The sequence below is a fragment of the Miniopterus natalensis genome, chromosome 9 (genome assembly GCF_054644295.1).
Source record: "Miniopterus natalensis isolate mMinNat1 chromosome 9, mMinNat1.hap1, whole genome shotgun sequence".
Taxonomy (NCBI): domain Eukaryota; kingdom Metazoa; phylum Chordata; class Mammalia; order Chiroptera; family Miniopteridae; genus Miniopterus; species Miniopterus natalensis.
In genome coordinates this window covers 63464314-63483965 of record NC_142089.1, presented here as the reverse complement: position 1 = coordinate 63483965, position 19652 = coordinate 63464314, and the positions used below count along the sequence as shown (strand labels likewise).

The 19652-nt window shown below is 41.9% G+C and overlaps 1 protein-coding gene across 3 annotated transcripts in view; it reads left to right on the top strand.

Moving 5' to 3' along the window:
* Window positions 1-18844, top strand: part of E2F3 (E2F transcription factor 3) — a 71172-nt gene extending 52328 nt beyond the window's left edge. For 2 of the 3 annotated variants that reach the window (XM_087820620.1, XM_016216196.2), the window contains exons 2-7: window positions 5595-5706; window positions 6934-7153; window positions 8446-8604; window positions 11836-11950; window positions 13178-13313; window positions 15459-18844. In XM_087820620.1, coding sequence (XP_087676746.1) covers window positions 5595-5706; window positions 6934-7153; window positions 8446-8604; window positions 11836-11950; window positions 13178-13313; window positions 15459-15721 — 1005 coding nt within the window. In that variant the 3' untranslated portion in view covers window positions 15722-18844. The remainder of the gene's footprint in view (window positions 1-5594; window positions 5707-6933; window positions 7154-8445; window positions 8605-11835; window positions 11951-13177; window positions 13314-15458) is intronic. The other variant, XM_087820621.1, reaches the window with a different exon arrangement.
* The last annotated feature ends 808 nt before the right edge of the window (window positions 18845-19652 follow it).

Sequence of the window (19652 nt, the reverse complement as noted above, 5' to 3'; positions counted from 1 at the left end):
AGAACACCACTTGCCTTTCCCCCACGAAGTGGGGATGCTCTTCCAGGAGCATAGCTTGTTTCTGTGTTGAACCCAGAGCCAGAGCCATACACGTTAGTACATAAGATTTTCAGGTCTAAAAAGTAAACTACCAGATTTTGTTTTGTTTAACCTCAAATGGAAATGATTTTTGTTTTTCTTGTAATGCAAGTAACCCATGCTCACCTTAGAATAACTTAGAAATATAAAAGGCTAAAAAGAAAATAAAACCATAATTCTACCACCCAAAGATTAATGCTCAAACTATTTGGTGTGTATTCTTACATACCTTATTCCTATGCATATAGTTTCCCTACAAAAATAAAATTTTACTACTCACACCTGCTTTTTAAAAACTTAATATATAACATAGTATAATATAGTACATAAATATTAATTGCATGACATTTCATTATATAAATGTATAATTACTTACTGAATTATTATTCTGAGATTGTTGGACATATGTGGAAAAATGTAAGTATTCAAAACACTGGCTGTGCTGTTTTTAATAGACAAACCTTAGAAATAACATAAATATTCTCATAGTATACTTCAAGAAGTGGAATTGCTAGGTTGGAAGGTATGAATGTAACATCACTTTAAAAAATACAGATACTACAGGACTAGAAACATGAAATCAATACCGTGGGTTTTAGTTCCTAGAGATTACCTCCACTAACAATTGATGTGGATCTTTTACTCTGGATACATGGAAAATTTTATAGTGAGGTCTATAGTTTTATAATTTTTCATCTCTATGAGATCATATTATACATATCTTTCTGCAACTTTAATTTTTCCCCTTTGTATCTCTTAAGAATCTTTTGAAATACAAGGTGGGGCAAAAGTAGGTTTATAGCTGTTCATATGGAAAATAATACAATAATAAATAAATAATAATACAAGAGCCTGGCCAGTGTGGCTCCATTGGTTGACTATTGTCCCATGGCATCGAGAGGTTGCTGGTTCGATTCCCGGTCAGGGCATATGCCTGGGTTGAGAGCTCGATCCCCAGTAGGGGGCGTGCAGGAGGCAGCAGATCAATGTCTCTCCCTCATCCATGTTTCTATCCCTCTCCCTTCCACTCTGAAATTAATAAAGACATATTTAAATATGCATATAATAAACTTCAAATATTTTTATATGGAAATTTTTTACAATCATTTTATAAAGTGTTTATAAGCATTTTATAAAGTGATTATAAGCATGATTTGTAGGCATACTTACTGGCTGTGGGGTCTTAGAAAAGTTATTTAAGCACTCAGACCTTAGTTTCCTCCTGTAAAATAGGAGATAATAATAACTACCTTGTGAGGTTGTGTGAAAATGAGATAACACAATTATTTGGAAAGCAATTAACATGGTGCATAATATATCATAAGCTCTCAAATGTTCATTGTGTTATGTTAAATGTTTATTGTGTTAAGAGTCCATATCTGTCTGGACTCTTCATTGCCAGTGGCAGTAATGTAAGTCACTTGTCTTCTTACAAAAAAGGGAGTTTGTTGGCTCACACAAATGGGTCTAGGGCAGGAGTGCTTTTCGGCATGGCTGTATCTAGCACCTCCCTTGAAGGTACTGGGACTCAGCCTCTCTCCAGCTCTTACCTCTGCTTTCTTCTATGTTGGCTCAGTTCCCAGGTAGCTCCAGGCTTATACCCTGCTACCTAATAACACCAGTACTTTTCAACAAAAATCCCAGGATTGACTGATTCATCTTGCTTTGTTCATGGGGCCCATCCCTAAACCAGTCACCTTAGTTAAGGAACTGGAATGCACTGATTGGTAGGCCCAGATTACAGTACTTACCTTTGTAACTGATGGCAACGGTCAGCTTAAGATATTGAGCAATATCAGACCTTTTGTTTTCAGGCTTTGAAACATAGAAACCACCTGAACTAAGTTCCTTCCCCAACAGAAAAAATAGGGGCAACAAATGCTGGGCAGGTGGAAACTGTGGATGTTCCCCACAGCCCACTGTTTGGCTGCCTGACCATGAGTCCTGGTATTTTCATATATGCATTTTCAGAAAAGCCTAACTGTGCAACTGTTAACAGAGGAATGTAATCTTAGTTGGAGCTGAGATTCCAGGAAGGTGCCATGTGGGTGATCTATCTACACAGCGTCTCTCATGTCCAGCCTTGATTCCAAGTGGCTGGGCCTTCTGTTGAGTGCCAGAAAGATTAGTTGCTTGACTAGTAGGGGCCATCTAATATGAAAATCTGTTTATGAACAGAATAACTCAGTTCAGCAAGGTGTTCACACTAAGAGCAACCAGAAATTCAAATGAGCTGTGGCTGGTGTGGCTCAGTGCGTTGGAAGGTCGTCCCTTGCTCCAAAAGGTTGCTGGTTCGATACCTGGTCAGGGAGAGACAACCAATTGATGTTTCTCTCTCCCTCCCCCTCTCTCTAAAATCAGTAAAACATTTTTCTTTTTAATTGAGATGACCAAAAGAGATTTTCATCTGCCCTGGTGCTCAGCCCCGGTCAGGGGGGTGTAGACAGAGACAACCTGCACTGTTTAAATCCTCCTGTCTAGTGTTTGGTTCGGTTCGGTTCGGTTCGGTTCGGTTCGGTTTGGTTTGTATTACCAAGCATGTGTGCTTGAATTTGCTAAAGTAATGTTGCTCCAATATATGTCAAAATTCTTAGCCTTTCCCAAATGCGAGCCTGATTATTATGCCCATCCTCAGATCCAGGACCTGCAAGGTCTGTAGGTCCTCTCAAGCCCCACTCACTGAACAGGGAGGGAAGGAAGGTAACAGGGAAACCCAATAGAAACATCCATTTGGAAAAGGAAAGTAATACACAGTGGTTGCCTCCCATAGCACACCGTGTCCTCCTCAGCAGGAATGCTGGCTCTTGGAGACTGGTGGAGACGTGATTTGCTTGTCGAGTCAGTATAGCTACCTCACTTTCTACCCTCAAAGCTCGGATCTTTTTGCTAGATTCATAGGCTTTAGTAGTTGAGTATCTTAGAGGCTAAGATATCATAGGCCTTTGCTCTCTAGATGTAGAGATTGTCCGGCAATACAAGTGCCTTTAAAATTTAGTAGATTTTTCAGTCTAGTATTTAGATTTGGTTAACTCTGAGGTTTGGTGCTTGGTGACCAGTCACACATCATAACTAGTCCTACTCTTTAAAGTTCTATCTCAGTTTCTTAGCAACAGATTTCTGGAAATTGCCCTAGCCTACAGTTTATTGCTTCCATAGGTCCTTGCCTGCCTCAAAGCAGTTCGGAACAATAGCCTCAGATGGGGAGGCAAAACTAATATTCCCCAGGCTGCTGACCAGTGGTTGGTTCTCTATTGTGAGGGTTCAATAGAGTTCAGCCTTAGGGACACAAGAGTTCCAGGTCCCAGACTTTTTTCCCATTTGCCTTTCTTCTGTGGACTTTAGCATGAGCAGAGAATACAGCTCTCTATCTTGGATTACTTGGTACAGAAAATAAAGGCCTCCATGGCAAAGCTCTTTTCTTCTCTACTTTTAGGTAAGCCAGCCTCAAATGGAGCTTGTCTCTGTCAGTAATAATTTCCTAAAGGCCACGAGAAGTGACGGACACACTCTGCCACTCTTTAACAGGCTTGCCAGCCCCCCACCATTGCACCACACTCAGCTAATCCCACAGGCTGTCACTTGCAACACCACGCTTTCAGAATCTCAACTCAAAGTGCTTTAAGCAAAAAGGAGATTTTATTGACTCATGTAACTGAAAAGTCTGGGGAAGACCAGTTGTTGCCCCCAGTATATGACCTGAGACCCCTTTCCCTCCATCTCTCCACTCTGCTTTTCCCTGTGGAGGCTCCATTCTCAGGTAGTTTCCAGCTTACCAGCTTTACTGGGAAGGTACACCCCTTTCTTCCCAGTAATTCCAGAAAAATGCCTAGAGTTGGCCTTTGTTCACCCAGCTTTGGTCATGTGACACCCTGACCAGTGACTGTGGGTGAAGGGAAGAAGGGAGAACAGACCACAGTGACACCAGGCTTGGGTCACCTGTGTGCACTTAGGCTGTGAGAGGGAGGGGTACTCACCAAAGAACAATCAGGGAGCATTTTCCTGATGAAGAGGGAACTTTGCTGTGCCAACCAGAACAACAGGCCTACATGAGGATTGGACAGAATATTTGGGAGGGGGAGATGAAGTTGAGAAAACAAATTTACAGATTGTCATTCCTAGGCCTTTAGAGTAATGTTTAGCTAATAGAAAGATAATCTGTGCCACTAATCTAGGCCACATAGTAAAAAAAAAAATAGAGGCGAAATAACTTTAACACTATCTTAATTTTATAAAGCCAGATACTGGTTTTTAACATGTCAGCAATATTAAAATTAGGACATTTTACCCCTTTTTGTACTGTCTTTGAAATCCAGTACGTGTTTTAAATGTGTAGCCCAAGTCTGTTGGGATGAGCCACGTGTGGCTAGTTGTTTGCTGTAGTGAACAGTACAAACTGCTGTTAACCTTCCATAGAGAAGCTGAATATGTGTCATCAGCTGATAAGTTATTACTTCCATTTCTGTGTCTTGGGAGGTTATTTTGAAATTGTGAATCTCATTAGAAGAACCTACCCTAAAGTAAGCCTAAGTATACATTGCCGTGTGGAGTGTCTAATTGGTGCCACTTGTGTCTGAACACCCGTCACACCCAAACTGTTAGTACTCAACAGTGACCTCTTTAATCCTCTGTCTTCCCTCGTGGCCTAGTCTATGCCCTGTGTAGGTAAGGACTCATCTGTCTTCCTTACCCCTCTTCCCTAAGTCCAGTGCCCAGTACATAGAAGATACTAAATGGATAATTTTAAAGTGAAATGAAAACAAATTAAAAACTTTCATGAGGACTTCTCATTTGCCAGGTTTGGTGACAAAATGGTGGAAGTAATACCAGTTGAAGCCCAAGATTGAGTGTTTACAATTTTTTATTCTGACGAATGACCATCTGTAGTCTGTGACTAGTGTTACCATTCAGTCACTTAGAGAAAGAGAGAGAGGGAGAGATTAAATACCTATAGAAACCCAGGCTGTTTGCCAGGCACAGGTATACAAAGATAAATGGGAAAACAGCCTCTGCCTGAAAGGAAATGGGAAACAGATTAGTAAAATAAGTCTTATATCCAGTGTTATGATACAGATAAACACAGAGTGTTTGGGGAAGCCCAAGGAAGGCGGTCCAACCCAGGTCAGAGATGGAGAGAGGTAGCAAAGGTTCACTGGGGAAAGTTAATCTCAGTTCCATGGTGCCCGCTGTATTCTTAGTATCTAGCCCCATGCCTGGCACATGTCGAATCAATGAATAAATGAACAAAGTGGCTCCTGCACCTAATCCTAAAGGATTGCTGGGTTTGTCCGTCTGAGTGTATATGGATGGTCATTGTCAATGGAGAGAGTGTTTGCAGGACAGCCCATCCCCAGAGCCAGAGCCTGGCTGTGGGGAACGGCGAGACCCTAAGCGAATGGAGCTGAGGTGTGAGAGCAGGCAGGAGCCTGCGGCACTGGGCGGGGGCCAGATCCCACACAGCCTCGCTTCTTGTGATTGTCCATGTGACCGGGACAAATGATTGTACTTTCTTATTCCAGGCCAAGCGAAGGCTGGAGCTAGGAGAAAGCGGTCATCAGTACCTCTCAGATGGTTTAAAAACCCCCAAGGGCAAAGGGAGAGCTGCACTGCGAAGTCCTGACAGTCCCAAAAGTAAGGATTCTTTCCTCTCTGGTTCTCCATGGTGTGGGCTCCCCACTTTCAAAGCTTGTGGCTGGAAGGATGCCAAGGTGTGGATAATTTGGGCATGTTTTGTTCTTTTTCATTTCTTACTATGCCTATCCAAAAAATAAATACAGTGTCTGCAGACACCCAGTGAAAGATTTAGAGTCACTCCAGTGCCTAAATACTGACTTAAGGGGAGGCCTCTTGAAATGTGTGCAGTTTCATTTCTCAACTCAGAATATAAGCTCCTTGTTATGTTCTATAATCCAATTTAATTTTAACGGACATTACTTCAGAGACTGAGGCTAACTGGGTGTAGACGAGCTGTGCCACGGTTGCTAAAGTCTGTGTCGGCCTAAATCTCTAGCTCAGCGTAAGGCAGCGTAAGAATTGGTTGAGACCAGTGAATTGCAGCTGGTTTCCCTCTCCATTGATACGATCATCATTTCTTCTGGGAGAGAGAAAAGTAGGTCAGAGATGGCTAACTAGTCCTTTATGTCTCTGGCATTTAATGTAAAGGCTAAATTAGACTGTGTTCTCTCCTGTCCTATAGTTTATGAAGTAGGCAGTCCACAGATTGTGTGTACTGCTAAATTAAACCCTTGATCTGTGACCCATAAGAATAAATGCAATATTAAATAAGAAATTTTATTCAAGACAGATGGGGAGACTTGATTGAAAGACTCTTCCAGATTCCAGATAATCTTCATCCAAATGAAGCATTAGTTGAAATATTGGTGAGCTCGTTACATACACGCACAGACCCTTGGAGCCTGAAAGGCCAGTGAAGTGGGTCTGTCTGCACCCTGTCACGAAATGCTGGAGAGATTTGCCACCTGGCCCCATCAGGTTAGACTCCACATGTGCTGGTGCCACAGGGCCACAGCACTTTTTCATTCATTCAGCAGACATTTTTGAGCACTTACTGTGTGTGAGATACTCCACTAGCCCCAGGGAATAGAGTGAGCCAAAGTAGAAACTACCGAGAAATTCACAGTGCAATGCTCTAATCAAACAGGAATTTTTATTGTCCCTTCCTTTTCTAATAAAGCGGTTTCATAGCTTTCCCTGTAACTTCACAGAAGCAACAGCTTTGCTTCCGATACTAACACTCGGCTGCAGTGGGAAAGGGGGCTTGCTCAGCTGCAAAGAAACCCTTCATTTCTTTACCTTCCCCCTGTCCCCCACCCGCTCGGTTTTTGTTTTTCCTTTAAGCTCCAAAATCTCCCTCAGAAAAAACACGGTATGATACATCACTTGGTCTGCTCACCAAGAAGTTCATTCAGCTACTGAGCCAGTCACCTGATGGGGTCTTGGATTTGAACAAGGCAGCAGAGGTGCTGAAAGTGCAAAAGAGAAGGATCTATGATATCACCAATGTGCTGGAAGGCATCCACCTCATTAAGAAGAAGTCTAAAAACAACGTGCAGTGGATGTGAGTATGAGTCGCACCCCGCTCCCCATTCCCTGGCTCGGATGGGGTCCATCCCGACGTTGAGCTTTCTCTCGGTCCCAGCTTTCGCACTCCTGCCCACACTTCATTTCGTTGCTCTCCTAACTCTTCTCTCACATTCTCTGTCCCTCAACTCCTTAGCCACGAGTTCAAAGTCTGTTTTGGAAGAGACCTGTTTAGATACTGTCAGAGATTAAAGGGTTTATACTCCATTAGCTTTAAGTAAGGGGGCCCTGGGATTCACTGGGGTCCTGCACGTGCACAGTGGAATGCTGTTCCCTTGTTACCGTGAAGTCCATGTGTGCCATCTCACAGACGCTAACTCCAGTAGGGATCTGGGAATTATGGCTGTGTGTTAACATATCTGTGTATACACACAGTCTCCACATATCTTTACCCATGGTTCTAGTAGCAGATTAACTCACTTCCTGAATAAATTAAGGCAAGAGTCAAATGCCTCAGTTCCTTCTAGAAAGCGGAGATGACGACGGGTCACCTAGACACCCACGTGTGAGATTAAATTTGTGAATTATGAACAGAGCACCTGAACAGCCAGTATTTTAGAAGAAACTATTAAAGTGTATTGGAAGGAGTAACTCTGTTATGGGGTTTGAAAAAATACCATGTCAAACATGATAAGATGAACAGGTAACTGTTTGGAATTTGCGGCCGATTCGGTAGTAGTGCATTTTGGCCTGTGGTTTAGAGAAACCCGCTGTGTTCGTGCGTATAGCACATCCAGTCTGTTCCCTGAACTCCTTTTCCTTTTCAGTTGTTGGTATAGGACCCTCAGAAATTACCTAGGCTTTTTGTGCTTGTCGGATGATGTTTGGCTGAATTTTAAATCATTCCATCTTTTCTTTCAAATTTTTCTCTTTCTGTGTTTTCCTATCTGCTCCCCCACCCCCACCCCACCCCACCCCACCCCACCCCACCCCCAGAGGCATGTGGCAGGAAGGAGCTGCCTCTCTTTGCCCTTTGAAATTGAGCCTTCTGCAGAAACAGGCCCCCTCTGTAGGAAAGAAACCTGAAAATAGTGGTTTTTCACTTAATTTCTATGGTGTGAAAAGTGAAGGACTGTATGTATAAATATATATATATATGTATGTATAAATGTTCTAACTTTAACACTTGGCAAACAAGCAGTGTGACCTCCTATATCCCGAGGGGACATTTACCCAAAGGATCATGTCTCCCTGCGCCCTTGATTGTTCATTTCCCCCTTCCCTTCAGCCTCTCGAGTAGCCATGAAGAGTCTGTGTTTGGATTTCTAGGGGCTGCAGTCTGTCTGAGGATGGGGGCATGCTGGCCCAGTGTCAAGGCCTGTCAAAGGAAGTGACCGAGCTCAGTCAGGAAGAAAAGAAATTAGATGAACTGATCCAAAGCTGCACCCTGGACCTCAAACTGTTAACCGAGGATTCAGAGAATCAAAGATATCCTTTGTGCCACCTGGTCATTGGGGTTTAGTGCCTTCTAGACTGTTTCCAGAATGGGCAATCTGACTTTTATGCACAAGGTAGAATTTTACTCTGGTTTCGTGCGCACGCATGTGGAGTGTGTGTGCCTGTGTGTATGTGTGTTGTGTGTGTGCATGTGTGCTCATATGTTTGAACCCACTTATCTTTGTATTCGAAGTCAGTACTTATGGAAAGATAATCACCTTTTATGTCTCTTTTATAGCAAGGAGGAAACCATTTTTAAAATTGTTTTATTCATGTGTGGTTGGCACGTATTGATACTCATAGCGTAAGGTAACGCTATTATAAGATACAGATGGTGTCAGTATTAATATTAATGGCAACATTCCACAGGTTTGTCTTTGGCTTCCCAGATTTTGGGTGGGTGTTAGCTGTCATTGTTGGGGTTCTCACATTCTACTTTCTTTCCATCAGCTACTGGAGCAATTGGAAGTTGTCGAAGCTGTCTGATTGAGCTGTAGTTGAAGAAATAGAGAATATAAAAGAATTATCTGATAAATTTTAAAGAGCATTATGCTGATTCACAACACCAAAAATTGATTTTAGATGCACCGCAGCGCCTGAGAAATCTCAATTTATCTGTTCATCTGCAAACAGTAGTTCATGGAAATAAAAATGTAAAAAGCCAGTTTTTGTTCTCAGTAGGCTAACAATCTGTTGGCCACCTCAGGACAACTTACTCTTCATCTCACTTCAGACAAAAGATTGAGGAGATTATTTCGTTGTTTTGCCAAGAAGATTTTGCAGTATTCTCAGTTATTAGTATGAGACAAAAAGCAATATTTTTAAATTACCCCATCTCTAATTTTAGTTCCAAACTTTAACTGTTCCACATTTACCTTTGTGAGGCAGACAATAAAATGTGTCCTGCCCACTTTCTTCTAGTGTCTCCTCTCCAATAGGCTTTCCCTTGGAGGGTGTGGGGACATTTATTTTCCAATTCAGGCTGTTTTTTGAAACTGCGATTGTTCATTTCCTGTTGACCAAAAGATTAACCTTGTCAGCTGATGATTAGTGAGATGGAGAAAGAGGTGTGCTGATATGAACCCCCAGTGGTGGCCAGAGTGGGTTTACAGGGGAAGAAACCAGAATAGCTCTCGTTGGGCTACTTCGTTCATTGCTTAGTTGGGAGCCCCAGTGAGGAGGAGATGTGGTGGTTCCACATGATTGGCAGCTTGTAGTTTATGGCATTGTCACCTACATTAGCTTTCTCTGGGGCCTTTGTTGCAGAAAATGAAAGCTTCCTAGCAGGGGACTGCTAACCCAAGAAGCAAATGCAGGAGGCAGCCACAGTGGAAGCACTTTTAAGTCTATAAGATTAGAGAATATGCTTGCACAGTTTATTTCCATGTGCCATTCAGTTCCGAATTTGGTACAGCTTGTTCACAAATGTGTTGAAATTTTCTTTCCTGCAGCATGTTGAGTAATTGCAGATGAGCCTTTATGTTAATGAGTTCTTGTCACGTAGTTTTTTCACTTTGGGCTGTGGTGTAAGTACCTGGTTGGTTATCAGTTTCCCCGGTGTTCTCAGTAAAAATTCCGAACTGTCAAGACTTGTTTTAACCCTCACACAAGGATACGCTTCTAGTGATTTCAGAGAGGGCGGGCGTGACGGAGGGAGGGGGAGAGGGGGAGAGAGAGAGAGAGAGAGACAGAGAGAAGCATCGATCAGTTGCCTGCCTCCCGCAGCCCTTTGGTATACCCGATGATGCTTCAACCAACTGAGCCACCCGGCCAGGGCATGTCAAGACTTTTTACAAAGGTACCGGTTGGCTTTCATGGTGAGATAAATATGATGACCTAAAACCTGGAATCCTGCTTGAACTGTACAGTCAAGCTCAACGCTGAACTGGCTGTTGTCTCAGTTATTGAGACTTTAGCTTTGATAAATGCCCCTAAATGTATGAGCAGATTTGTGGTGAATGTGCTTTTTTTTCTGGTGAGTGTGTTCATAGCTTCCTTCAATGCCTCATAAAAACTACTATTCTAAGGGACATTATTTCCTCTAGGCTCTCCAAGTCCTGTGTCTGTGATAAACATGTTAGATCACAGAGTCTATTAAGTACATTATTATATTGCCTATAGAAATGCCTTCATTGAGTTGTGATTTGCTGTTTTATCGTAGGCATTTTTTTGGTGGGTTAACATAAAAAGAATGCTGGCTAAAGACATTGTACATTATGTTACTCCATGTTCCTTATTTAAGCAAACCATGCAACCTGTTCTTTTAGTGCCAAGTGAAAGCTTGTCTCTCTAGGCAAGCTTAAATGGATACTTTTATCGTATAATAAGTACCATCTTCTTTCATTATATCCTCGTAGGTTTGACTGCCAGGGCCCCTAAAGGAACCAACCATTCAGTGCTCAAAAGTAACTACCAAGAAGTACTGAAATATTATTTTACTCTCTTTTCCTAAATCAGTGTTTCTCAAATTCATTCAGGTTACAGACCATCTGGAAGCTGCTTTCTTCCTTGTGAACACTGAAATATTGATAGAGTTAATAATGCCATAAAAAGGATAATTTTTCTAACAGAGAAAGACTGACACTCTTGATATTTAATCACAACCAGCCCCGGTACACTTTAAAAAACATGTTGCTTGCCTCAGCAGTATTCTGACTTCTTCCACTAATATATCTGTTTGCTACTCATTCATTCATTCATTCATTTGGGTGGCTGCTGACACTTGCTAATAGTCAAGTACAAGATAGCAATTGTTGGAATTTGAGAAAAGATATGTTTAATAGAGCTTATTTATTACTTATTTATTTTTCTGTAAATTGGGATCTGCCATCATTCAGTTTGAGTGACAGCAGACTTCATTAGAGGGCATGGAATACTTGTGCTCCAGAGGAACTTGGTTTGAAAATCCTGTACCAAATTGGGTTTTGGTTTTCTTTTGATAATTTTTTATTTCAACTATTCTGTTTCTGTGTTTATTTAAAAAACTTAAATAGCCATGGACTTTTTTTAAAACAGGCAGAAAAAGCTATACATTTCTGTTGTTGTCCCAGAAAATAAGATTCGTGGGAGATCCCATATATTTCAAGATATAGAAGGCAAGACAGATATATTCTTATAAATCATAAAATACTTCAAAAATTTTCCATGCGTCTATTTTGTTATCCTCATAATGGTTATTACATCTGAGGCAATTACTTAGAAGATTTCCTTAACAGTCATTACGTTAGCTTATGTTACATATCAAGATATTCGAAAAATTAGTGGCCTTAAAGACCAAACTGTTATAGTTGTGAAAGCCCCTCCAGAAACAAGACTTGAAGTGCCTGACCCAGTAGAGGTAAGGAGACACCGTCTTTGTTCGTCTGCAGAGGTCTTTTGGGGACGCCTGAAGTTAAACAACCGTTAACTTCTGGTTAAAGCCTGTATCCCCCTAAAAACTGGGAAGCTCTTTCCCCCTCTATTTGACTTAACTCTAACTTTCAGAACATTTCAACAGTTCAGGGTATACTGAGTGTCCAGAAAGTCTAATTGTAACATAGCAGGGCACTCAGGTCAAGGTGGTATAGAGTGGCCTGTCCCTCTTGTACTTTCTTTTTTATTTTTCATAATTTGTTGGTTCTGATCATTTTGAACTTTTGGGGAATTTTATGTTGATTACTCTAGATATGGTTCCCACTACAAAGAGAGGTATGTTTTAAAGCATCTCCCTAACTTATCTTAGCGTACTTAAGAATTTATCATTTACATCATGTTTACTTTTAAGAGATAAAATGGGACTTTGGGTTATTTGATAGAGGAGGATATTGTAAGAAAGTAAGGGACATATTTTTGTGATTGGTTTCAGGTATCATTTGATAATAATAGTCCCAGACTATAATTCTAAGGTAAAGAAATGTAGTAAAAAGAATATGCATAGGAAATAAAAAGAGAATGAAATGTGCAAGCTCCCATCTAGGGTAGCGTTCTCACCTTAAGTGATAATAATAGCTCTATGACCTAGATGAAGAGGAATTTTAAATATTAGTGTGCTACATTGTCTTACTAAACTCAGTTCCAGTGGTTTTTAAACTTCAACATAAAAAAAAGCCTATAGTTGTTTGTTTGTTTTTTTTTAAAAAAAGAATACATTTAGAGAGCATAATTCACCTCTTCCAAGGCAGGGGTCAACAAAATTTTTCTTAAAAAAAAATTTTGAGACAGTAAATATTTTTGGCTTTGTGAGCCATATGGTCCTGTTGGAACTGCTCACGGCACAACTCTGCCATTGTAGCAGGGAAAAAAAACTAGTCAGAGGCAATGCATAAATAATGGGAATAAGCGTGACTGTGCCAATAAAACTTTATTCATAAAAATTAGTTGGTAGACTGGATTTGGCCCTTGGGCTATAGTTTGCTGACCCATCCTCTAGAGGATGACAGTCATTGAAAAAGGTGGACTATCTGTGGAAAAGGAAAATGAACTATGAAAATTACCCTTACTTTACAGTTTTAGGTGAAAATTACTATAGCTTTCCTTTCTAAAGGAACTTTCATTCTGAACTTTTCTCACTTTTTTCTGTTCATAGAGCCTGCAAATACACTTGGCAAGTACTCAAGGGCCCATTGAGGTTTACTTGTGTCCAGAAGAGACTGAAACACATAGTCCAATGAAAACAAACAACCAAGACCACAATGGGAATATCCCTAAACCCACTTCCAAAGGTAAGAATGCTGTTTTTGTCATTTGGAAACTATGTTAAAAATGAAGGTGACTAGAAGGATCCTGTATCAGGAGCACAAGTCTAGGCAAGACACAAAATCTTCTATTATTATTGTTTTGAAGGTAACGTTTTTTTAAAAGGCATTCTGACTAGTTTATAGGATAAAATAATGATCTTGGGCTAATGACTCCTCCACCCACTAATGGAGTCCCTCCGGCTTTTGCTATTGGCAGAAACCATTTCCTTACAGTGTTTGGAAAACCAGCTGAAGTGGGGAGTGAAGCTGGGCGAATCTTCAGCTACCCTTGGCCACACATCTCTGCCTGATGCTACAGAGTTCCTTAGAGAGAGAATTTAAAATGTTTGGGGAGAAAAGCCTTCTGTCAAAGAAGTTTTATCTTAATTTCCCCTCCTTCCCCACAATGTGATGGGGCGAGGATATGGGAGAAACCCCTAGCCAAATAAATCTAACTTTTCCCTGCACTGTCCCTAGAGCAAAGGCAGCTCTTTGTGGGTGTTTTTGTTTTGTTTTGTGGGGGTTTTTTTTGTGTGTGTGTATGTGTTTTTCTCCTTCAGTTTCAGTTTAGGAATATGTATTTAGTTTTTTCCCCATTTCCCAATATAGCAGCAAGAATAGCAGTGATTTAAGTGAATAGATCTGACTTAATACTGAACAAAGAAATGCAGTTGATGTCTGAAACCAGAGATAGTACTGAACCCTGTACAGCTGACCCTTGAACATCAACAGGGTTAGGGGTCCCTCTGCCCTCAGTCAAAAATCCACATATAAACTTACAGGTCCCCCAAATCTTAAGTTGTCCCTCGGTATCCGCGGGGGATCAGTTGCAGGACCTCCGTAGACTCCCAGGTGCGGATCAAAGACAGTGCAAGTATTTACTGAGAAAAAATCTGAGTATAAGTGGGCACATGTCGTTCAAGGGTCACCTGTATATATTGTTTTTTCCTATACACACATACCTATGATAAAGTTTAATTTATGAATTAGGCACAGTAAGAGTTTAACCACAATAACTGATAATAAAATAGAACAATTATAACAATGGACTAATAAAAGTTACATGAATGTGGTGTCTCTGTCAGAATGTCTTGTGCTCTACTCACCCATCTTGTGATGCTGTGAAATGATGAGGTGGAGTGAGGAGAATGGTGTGGGCCCTGTGAGGTGGCGTTAGGCTCTATAAGGGGCACTTGAACACAGCACTGTGGCACCACAACAGTCTGCTGATAACAGAGATGGTTCCTAGGTGACTTAACGGGCAGGGAGTGTCTGCCATGTGGAGATGCTGGACAAAGGGATGATTCACATCCTGGGCAGGATGGAGCAGGACAGCGCGAGATTTCATCACCCTGCTCAGAACAGTGGCAATCTAAAACTTAGGAATGTTTACCTCTGGAATTTTCCATTTTAATATTTAATAGTTGACTATGGGTAATTCTGAAACCGTGGAAGCAAAGCCACAGATAAGGTGTACAACACATCAAATAGTAAATCAAAAGACACTTTTCCTCCATAAATATTAAAAGTGAATATGTCTTATTATTTGTATTTTTAGAGGTATCTTTAATAAGCTGGTTGTTTGCCCTGGCCAGGTGGACTCGGTTGGTTAGAACTTGTTCTCAATATGCCAAGATTGTGGATTTGATCTGGCCAGGGCACATATAAGAATCAACTAATGAATGTGTAAACAAGTGGAACAAATCAATGGTTTTTTTCTTTCTTTCTCTCTCTTTTTCTCTCTCAAATAAATAAATAAATAAATAAATAAATAAATAAATAAATAAAGCTAGTGACTAAGTTAAAATCAGTGAGTTTCTACTAGGGAGCCAACTTTATAATATGTACCGCATGTTTTGTTTTTCTGAAATAATGACTAATTGATACTAGAGAAGTTTTTTAACTTGTTAGCCTCTAATCTTTGGAGCTCAGCAGGTATTTTAAGAGAGGAGGGAGGAGACTAGAACAAAGAAAGGCTGCAAGAGGTGATGTGTATCATAACGTTGTCTAATTGTCATTAGCAGAGGGTGAATGCTTTTATAACAGCAACCTGTGTATTCTAAGGAAAAAAGAATCATTTTGGTTTTCTCCTGATTTATTTTTGTGTTTCCACCAATTTTTTCCTTTCAGACTTGGCTTCAACCAACTCAGGACATAGTGATTGCTCGATTTCTATGGCAAACCTTTCTCCTTTGGCCTCCCCAGCCAACCTTTTACAGCAGACTGAGGACCAAATTCCTTCCAACCTCGAAGGACCATTTGTGAACTTACTGCCTCCCCTGCTCCAAGAAGACTATCTCCTAAGCCTCGGGGAGGAAGAAGGTATCAGTGATCTCTTCGATGCTTATGATTTGGAAAAGCTCCCGCTGGTGGAAGACTTCATGTGTAGTTGATTATGCTTTGTGAACTCCCCTTATAAACCAATATTTTTTTATTAATGGAACCAGAACATCAGTCATGCAGTGTTGTCCCTTCCTACCTTCTTCCTCCAAGATAGTATCATGAAGTAAACTACAAACTTCAGAACAAAGCTGACATTTTAATGGAATTTTTTAAATAAATTGTCTAAACGCACAGTTGCAGGCTCCCTTGGGAAAATCCTGCTTTGCCCCAGGCTCCAAAATCTCCTGGATGAGTCAGCAAGTGAGAAAATGTGCAATCAGGTGTCTCTCACCCATACTTTTCCTCCCTCCCTCCCGGATTGGCTTGCTGTGCCTGACGGATGGGCTGTAGAATGGGGTCTGGCCACCTGGGCCACTGGAATACAGCAATCTTCCTTAATAGCATTTCAAGCCGTGCCTTCTCTGCAGAAAGCATGTCGTTGGGGTCTGCTAATACGGAATGGAACTACAGGAACTGTAAACTTGAAGTCATGCAAAAGTATGAAATGGATGTCTTCAGCTCTTCTTAGGAATATTTAAATTACTGTCATAATTCAGTGTAAGCTATGGACCGTGTGTCCCACTAGGAGGTCAAGAGAACCTCCACAGCCTTTCTGATGAAGAACCTGTTTTCGAGTACTTGTTGCAGATACGGAAGAATAGCCGAGTTCTGCCACTCTAAGCTGTTGTGGATTTTCCTGTCTCCATAAACCACTCCCACTCCCCTGCCCCCAGCGTGTTTGTGAGTTTAAAGTTGATTTGTAGCAAATGCCTACTTCGGAGTTCTTTGTGGATTGTTTTAGACTTTATTTTATCTTTTAGCTGCCATTTAAGCATTCCTGTGGCACCCATCACCATTTCAGTTTGTTTACTTTGAAGCGGTTTTTGCTAATTCAGATTATTTAAGCAGAGGTAGGGAACCTCTCTGATCGGAGCATCTAGCGTGTGAGTGGGCCTGAGGTTTAACAGCCTTTGCGGCTTCCTTTCCCGGAGGGGGGCCGGGAGCCAGGCAGGCCTGGAGCTCGCTGGCCCTGGTGGCCCATCCGAAAGGGGAACCGGGTCGGGAGACGTGGCAGGCCCAAGGGACAGCAGGCGGGGGCCGTGGGCCCTGGCCTCCCGGCGCCCCCGGCCCGGGCTCTCTTACACCGCACTCAGGGAGACCGCCCCTCAGGATGGGGTCGGATGGGAGGAAGACGCCCCGCGCGGGGTGGCATCCCGTAGCGGCTTTTGCTCGCGCTGGTGAGGGCAGGGAGCGCCCACTTTGCGGGGTGCCGTGGTACCCCGGCCAGAGCCCGCCCCCCCTCTGAAGGAGCAAGGTGGCCCAAGGGGAGCGCGGGCGTGGAAGACGAAGCGAGGGAGCGCCAGGGTGCCCCCCGCCTCGCCCTGCAGGAGTGCTGTCCCCCGCGGAGGCCTTGGCGTTGGCGGGGGGAGGTGGCCCTTCCCCACCGGGAATGCGCCCTGGTACCTCGTCCATTCCTTGGGTGCTGAAGCCCGCGGGGTGAGGGAGCCTTAGGGACAACGAGCCCCAGCGCGAACAGAGCCCGGAGTGCTCTGTGCCCCGCCCGGCGGCAGGCGCGCGATTCGCGTGCGGAACCGAGTTCAAACTACCCCTTAGGAAACACGCAAAACGGAAAACCACGAGCCCCCGGCCCGTTCACTCCAGGTAGATTTCCACAATATGCAAAGTGGTGGTGGGGTCAGAACCGTGACACCAGCACTTTAAACGATTCGTGTGGGTATGCGTGGGTGTGTGTGTGGGAAGAAAACAAAGGTGCAGATGACCGTCCTTTCCCCTCTGCCTCCAGCCCGGCCTCCTCCCGCACACACTGGACTTGGTACAAATGTGGTCCGAGATGACGACGCTGCGGGGCGGGGGGAGGGGAGCTTTGTGTCAAGTGCCTACTGGAAATGCACTGTGGGGTTTTTTTCCTGTATGGGAAACCGTTTATGCCAAGCTTTTCCCCATTTCCCATATTTATCTCATCCGGTTAGCTGCCTCTGCTTCCAGCCTTGTGTAATTCTCTGCCAGCTGCACAAAGCTGATTTTTTTTTTTTCCAAAGTCTAAAGACTGAGCTCACCTGGCTAGGTGGTTGTGTGTTTTGTTGAGTTTCTCGTTAAACCTTTCGTAATGTAATGCCGTATTTATTGTTTTAAAATGAAAGGAATACTAATAAGTCTTAAAAGTTCCTTCGTGCATAAGATTTCTTCAGTTAATGGGCGTTAACTGGTGGATATTCATGCAGTGTCCATACTGTGTTCTGTCTGCATTAGTCATTTTCTTTTTGACAAAGTGGATTAGTTCCCCGGTATTTGTGTTCCTTTAAGTCAAAGTATGCCGGTTTCCTGGTACCATTGAGTTGCTGCTATTAAAAGCTCACACATGAAATGGCTAAAAGTTACAAGTGTGCGAATTATGACTGCGTGAGCCTTAGAAAATAAACTGTATAAAGGGCAACACATGAGCTGTCAAACAGTGTTAAGGTGTGTGTTTATATGTACAGATGTGTGCATAGCAATTGTTCTATTTAAGTTGACATGTAGTCTACTCACCTTTTCATTAGCAATTTTGTACAAAGATAGCAATTAATTTGTAAACACTGCCAGAATATTTTCTAGCTGGTTTGTAATTTTTTAAGAGTGTTATATTTTGTTTTTGTTGTTTTGTTGTGGTTCTTGTTTCCATTTTTGTTTCAAGTGTAGATCTGTAAATAAAATTGCAGTATTTAAAGCTTTCAGGAAAAAGAAGTCAGAACTCAGCGTGTGCATGACAACTCGTGTGTGTGAGAGGAGGGATTTGAAGGGGAGGATGCCTTGTAGAGTGAGTCAGGTGGCAAGTGTCAGATTGTGGGAATTTCTTTTCCTATGGGGTACGTGATTTTATCAAAGGGAAATATTTCTCCCAAAATTGGGAGAAGGCAAACTACTAATCAGTTTAGCTTTGTGTGTTGTATGCTAGTTTAAAAAAGAAAATGTGTAATATAATGTAAAAAAAAAAAGCTTTTATGATGGATTTTGTAAATAGATTTGTTACAGGGTAACCTGTTCTCTAGCTGTGATCTTACCACTTCAAATGGGTGTAATTTGAATAAATTTTGTATGGTAATGGATCAATAAAATGATTTTTTTTTTTAAGAGTTGCGACTTGTGGCTGGATTTTCTTACTTTGGTCTTACTCTCCTATATTAATTTCATTTTTAAAGACATGCTTTGCAAGTAGAGGCGAAAGCTTAAGACACTGTGCGTTCCCCGTGATTTGGGGCTTCAGGAACACTGATCAGGTATTTGTGGAGCACCTGTGGTATGCTCCCCACTTGGGAAGCACAGGAACTTGCCGTGTCTGACCACCTCAGAGACCACTCCCAGGTACTGAAGAAGGATTTTTATACTGAGAAAGTGGCAAGTCGAGTTCTGTTCCTCATAAGGAGTATGAAGCCAATAAACGTTCTTTTTTCAATATTGGTAATTACCTCCGTTGTTCAAAATTCTGTATTTCTTGTAATGCCAAATTGGGGCTTAACTGCTATGTCACACTCTTAACTCTGAGCTCATCTAAAAACTTCAAAATGTGTACCAAAAAAAATTCCCACGCCCCCAGTCTATTTACCCCAGAGGTAACCACTACTCTTTTCATTTTTCTTCACGTCTCGTTTCCTAGGCATATATAAACGTGTGTGCATGCATATGTGTATTTTAACAAATTATACCAAATATATGCTGATCTTTAGCTTTTTCCCCCCCACTAACTACATCTTGGACATCTTTCCATGTTTCTACTTAGAGATCATGTTCATTCTCTTCAAAGGCTGCATAGTATTCCAGTAATTAAAAACATTTAATAATTTATTGATCTAGGTGATTTTCTATTTGAGCGATTAAAAAAATTTTTTTAATCACCCCAGGACATGCTTTTATTGATTTTCAGAGAAAGGGAAGGGGGGAGAG